The following is a 3,581-nucleotide window of genomic DNA, read 5'->3' on the forward strand; positions in this document are numbered from 1 at the left end:
GGGGAGGGGCCAGGACCTGTCATTCTGCCCCAGGGTCATCCCTGAGGCCTTCCAAGCCTCCTCTCATAGACCCTTCTTGACATTATTTTTCATTCTCTGAAGATTTGTGATGCTTTTGGTTGATTTTATCCTCAAACCTTTTTCTGTTCTGGGCCTTCTTGCAAGGGGCAGTTGTCAATGTCTTCGTCGTGTTTTTTACAAATTGTGCGGCCCAGCTCCAGGTCCATTAAATATATCCACCTATACTTCTGTCAAGGAGAGATTGTAGAAACTTCTGTGAAATACTTTGCAGTAATGAGAAAAACACAGACAACCAAGTAGAAAATGGGCAAATAGGTATGAATGTGCACATGTGTATAAATTGGGACAAACCTAGGTGCATTTTTCTTATTTTTAATTTATGTATTATTTACTTTTTCATTTTAATTCTCTACTCTTCCTACAAAAAGATGTCCCTCAGTGCAGCTCCAGCCCTGGATTCTTCCCTGCCACCCTCCTGATAGCTGGTACCCAGGAGCCGTGTCATGAGTACATGGCGGTGGGGAGGGGGGTGGTCACAGGAGGGAGGTAGGGCCCCAGCGCTGAGAGCACACGCACAGCACACCTGACATGAAACCCAGCTCTCAATCCTCCAGACACACGGAGGGCATCGCACGGCTCCTTCTAGGGAGGCGGATGGGGGTGCTTGTCCACCGAGCCACCCTCAGAGCTGCCCTGTGCCTCGGGGTTAACACAGATTGGATTTCATCCCCTACAGAGAGGTCGTGAAAACTCGGAAGAACTCCAACACGGAGAGGAGTGTAACCGGAAACTTCCATAGGGAGGAGCACGGCCCTGACCTGGAATTGTCTAGAAAGCTGGCTTCCTTAGGGGCTCAGGAATGCCTGCAGTTGATGCCACCAGCCACACACACACACACACACACACACACACACACACACACACACACACTCACACACACACACTCACACACACGCCCAGCCCCTTGCACTGCCGCTGGACCCTGGGCGAGGATAGGCTTAGGGCAGTGGGGGGCGGGGGGGTGGCAGCTCAGCCCACAGTGATGCTCGAGGGGCCCTCAGCCTCCACAGGTCCAGGGCTGGGCGCAGCCCAGCGAAGGGCCAGCCAGTCAGCAAATGAGGGCCCTTGAGGAAAGCCAGGGCCGTCTGCGCAGGGAGGGGGCCAGCCTCCAGTCCAATCAGGAGTGTGTGCAGCGGGGGACCTTCACATCAGAGCCCTGCTGACCCGGGCCACCTTGGGGCTAGCCATCCGGGGCCAATAATGGGTCTGGGCTCAAGACTGTTGGACAACAACTAATCCAGACAAAGTATCTGGGGCGGGGGAGGTATGAGCATCGGTGGGAAAGCGCTGCACAGCCAGGTGCTAAGGGCACCCACACTCCCATCAGGTCCCCCCTCTTCCCCACCCTGATGCTCTGTAACCCATGGCCTTCTTTCCCAGAACTGCCTCGGGAACACTGACTGTGACGGACTCGGCCCGGCCATCTTCCTGTCTCCCCCGCCCCTCACTCTGCTGTCTGCCCACCTGCTCACGACAAAGACCTGGGGTCTGTGCCTGATCCCCGCCCCACTACATGCCACGTCAACCTCCAAGCCGACTCAGAAGCCGGTTTTCCTCTGCCTCCTGGCGTCCAGGGCCCAGCTCCTGCACCCTGGTCTCAACTTGCCCCCAAGCTGTGGAGCCCACTACCCCCACGGGGTCCAGAGAGATGCTGGACAAAGCTGAGCGACCTCCTTCCACAAGTCCCTGCTCCTCTGAGGATAACATCCTGACCCAGCCCTGGCACACGCCCACCCTGCACGCCCACCTCTCTGAACCTCCTTCCCTGAGACACTGGCCCACAGCCCTCAGGCTGGCCCTGCCGGGCACTGGCAGCTCACCCTGGTCCAGGACCCTCTCCGGGGCTGCCCGCCCTTCTTGTTCCCAAACCTGCACTTGGCCGGGTCCTTCCAGGAGTGCCCGTCATGAAGAGCGCTTCCCCACCCCCCCCCACCCCCCCACCCCTCAGCCCTGCGGTCCTACACTGACCGCTCTTGTCCAGGTCTTCCACTATCTCACCTGAAAACTTAGAGCCTGTGTGCTTCTCACCACCAGTGTAACAGCCTCACGAGGTCACGCCCTGTCTGCCTCTGCTGCCTCCGGCCAGGCCTGACCCACGGCGGCCACGTGGTCAAGGCCGGCTCACTTCACGAGGGGCCTCAGCCCAGCATCCAGGCAGTGATCCTGGCAGCTGAGGCCTGCGATCGGCTCCGCTCTGCACTGCCGGCCCTTCCTGGGCTTTGATGTCGGGGCGCCGCCTCCGCTCCGTCTGTCTCCCTCCTCACCTGCCCTCTGCCTCCCTCTCCTCTCCCTGTTCCAAGTGCTAAGCTAACACATCAGAAACTTGGAGCCCTTCTATTTTGGTACCTTGTATTTTTAAATGTCCTTGACCAAATGAAACATCCCTTACCTTTTCCTGCAGACAGCGGACGGCCCCTTCCCCCGACCCCAGGCCCAGCTTCAGGAAGAAGGTGGAGCCGCAGACAGGGAGCCTCCCTCACCCCCTGGCCCCCACTCCCCACCCCCTCCCCCCACTCCCACCCCCATCCCCCATTCCCCCACTCCCAGCCCCAGCCCCCATCTCTCACCCCATCCCCCACTCCCATCCCCACCCCATCCCCCACTCCCACCCCACCCCCATCCCCCATCTCCCACCCCCATCCTCCACTCCCATCCCCTCACCTTGCGCTGGCTCCGCCCCACCCAAAGCAGCTTGTAAGCGTACTCATCTGGCTCGTGTTCATTGAAGTGAAACACAGCAAACTCCACACACAAGCGGAAGTTTTGCGTACTCTTACTGATGTCCTCAAACTTCCAGCTGCAGACATGAGGCCCCAGAGCAAGAAGCCCCAGGAGCAGAGACAGCTTCAGGAACATGCTGTCCGGCATTGGCCTGGAGGCCGGCAGTACTGTGGGCCGCCCTCCCCAGCTCCCCAGCCAGCGCCGCCCGGCCCTGCGCAGCCCTGTGCTGCTGGCCAGGCCCTCGGCCCAGCTCCTCCTCTCTGTCCCTCCCGTCATCACCCAACGGGAGGCGGTGGCGGGGGAGTGTCCCAATTTCCACCCCTCATCACGTAAACCTTGAGCCCAAGGACATGCAGGCTCCGTTCCCCCTCATCTCCAGGGCATCCCCAGCCCAGCTTCGGTAGGGCCTTGGTGAGGGTCTCAAGCCCACTAGGCTTTGCCCTCATGGCAGTGCCTCCCTGGGCTGGCAGAGTCACGGGCACTTAGGAATGCTGGTGGGTCCTGAGTCCCGGGAGCCGAGGAGAAAACCAGATCTACCTCTGACCTTGGCTGCAGCCGATGACCTCAGGGCACAACGGGAAGGTCCAGTGAGGGATAGCATGGGGGCCGGGGCACCATCCTCTCCACCACTACTGGCACCTGCTGACCTACATGACAGAAGGCCTGGCCATGCTTGGCAGTGGGCAGGGGACAAGGGGTAAGCCAGCCAAGGCAGGGGCTCTGCTGGAATGGATGTGAGCGGTAGCCATGGGCAGGAGGGGTTCCAGGGCTGGGGAAGG

The 3,581-nt window shown here is 60.0% G+C and overlaps 1 protein-coding gene across 1 annotated transcript; it reads right to left on the reverse strand.

Annotated features, from left to right (window-relative positions):
* Positions 1 to 131: 131 nt before the first annotated feature.
* LOC114909014 (probable cystatin-15) lies at positions 132 to 2,937 on the reverse strand. Its single transcript, XM_029200847.1, has 2 exons — positions 2,743 to 2,937; positions 132 to 248 (listed from the first exon to the last, which is right to left on the reverse strand). Exons 1-2 carry the CDS (start codon positions 2,935 to 2,937, stop codon positions 132 to 134), a joined length of 312 nt encoding a protein of 103 aa, XP_029056680.1.
* Between the last annotated feature and the right edge of the window lie 644 nt (positions 2,938 to 3,581).

This window comes from Monodon monoceros, unplaced genomic scaffold (genome assembly GCF_005190385.1).
Source record: "Monodon monoceros isolate NGI ecotype Baffin Bay Population unplaced genomic scaffold, NGI_Narwhal_1 Contig3937_ctg1, whole genome shotgun sequence".
In the NCBI taxonomy this organism is placed as follows: Eukaryota; Metazoa; Chordata; class Mammalia; order Artiodactyla; family Monodontidae; genus Monodon; species Monodon monoceros.

Excerpts from the sequence above, each read along its gene's own strand:
- LOC114909014 (XM_029200847.1), bottom strand. The coding sequence starts at position 2,937 with ATGTTCCTGAAGCTGTCTCTGCTCCTGGGGCTTCTTGCTCTGGGGCCT. Across the intron at positions 249-2,742 it reads TGGGGCGGAGCCAGCGCAAG|AAGTATAGGTGGATATATTT; the intron begins GTGAGGGGATGG and ends TCTCCTTGACAG.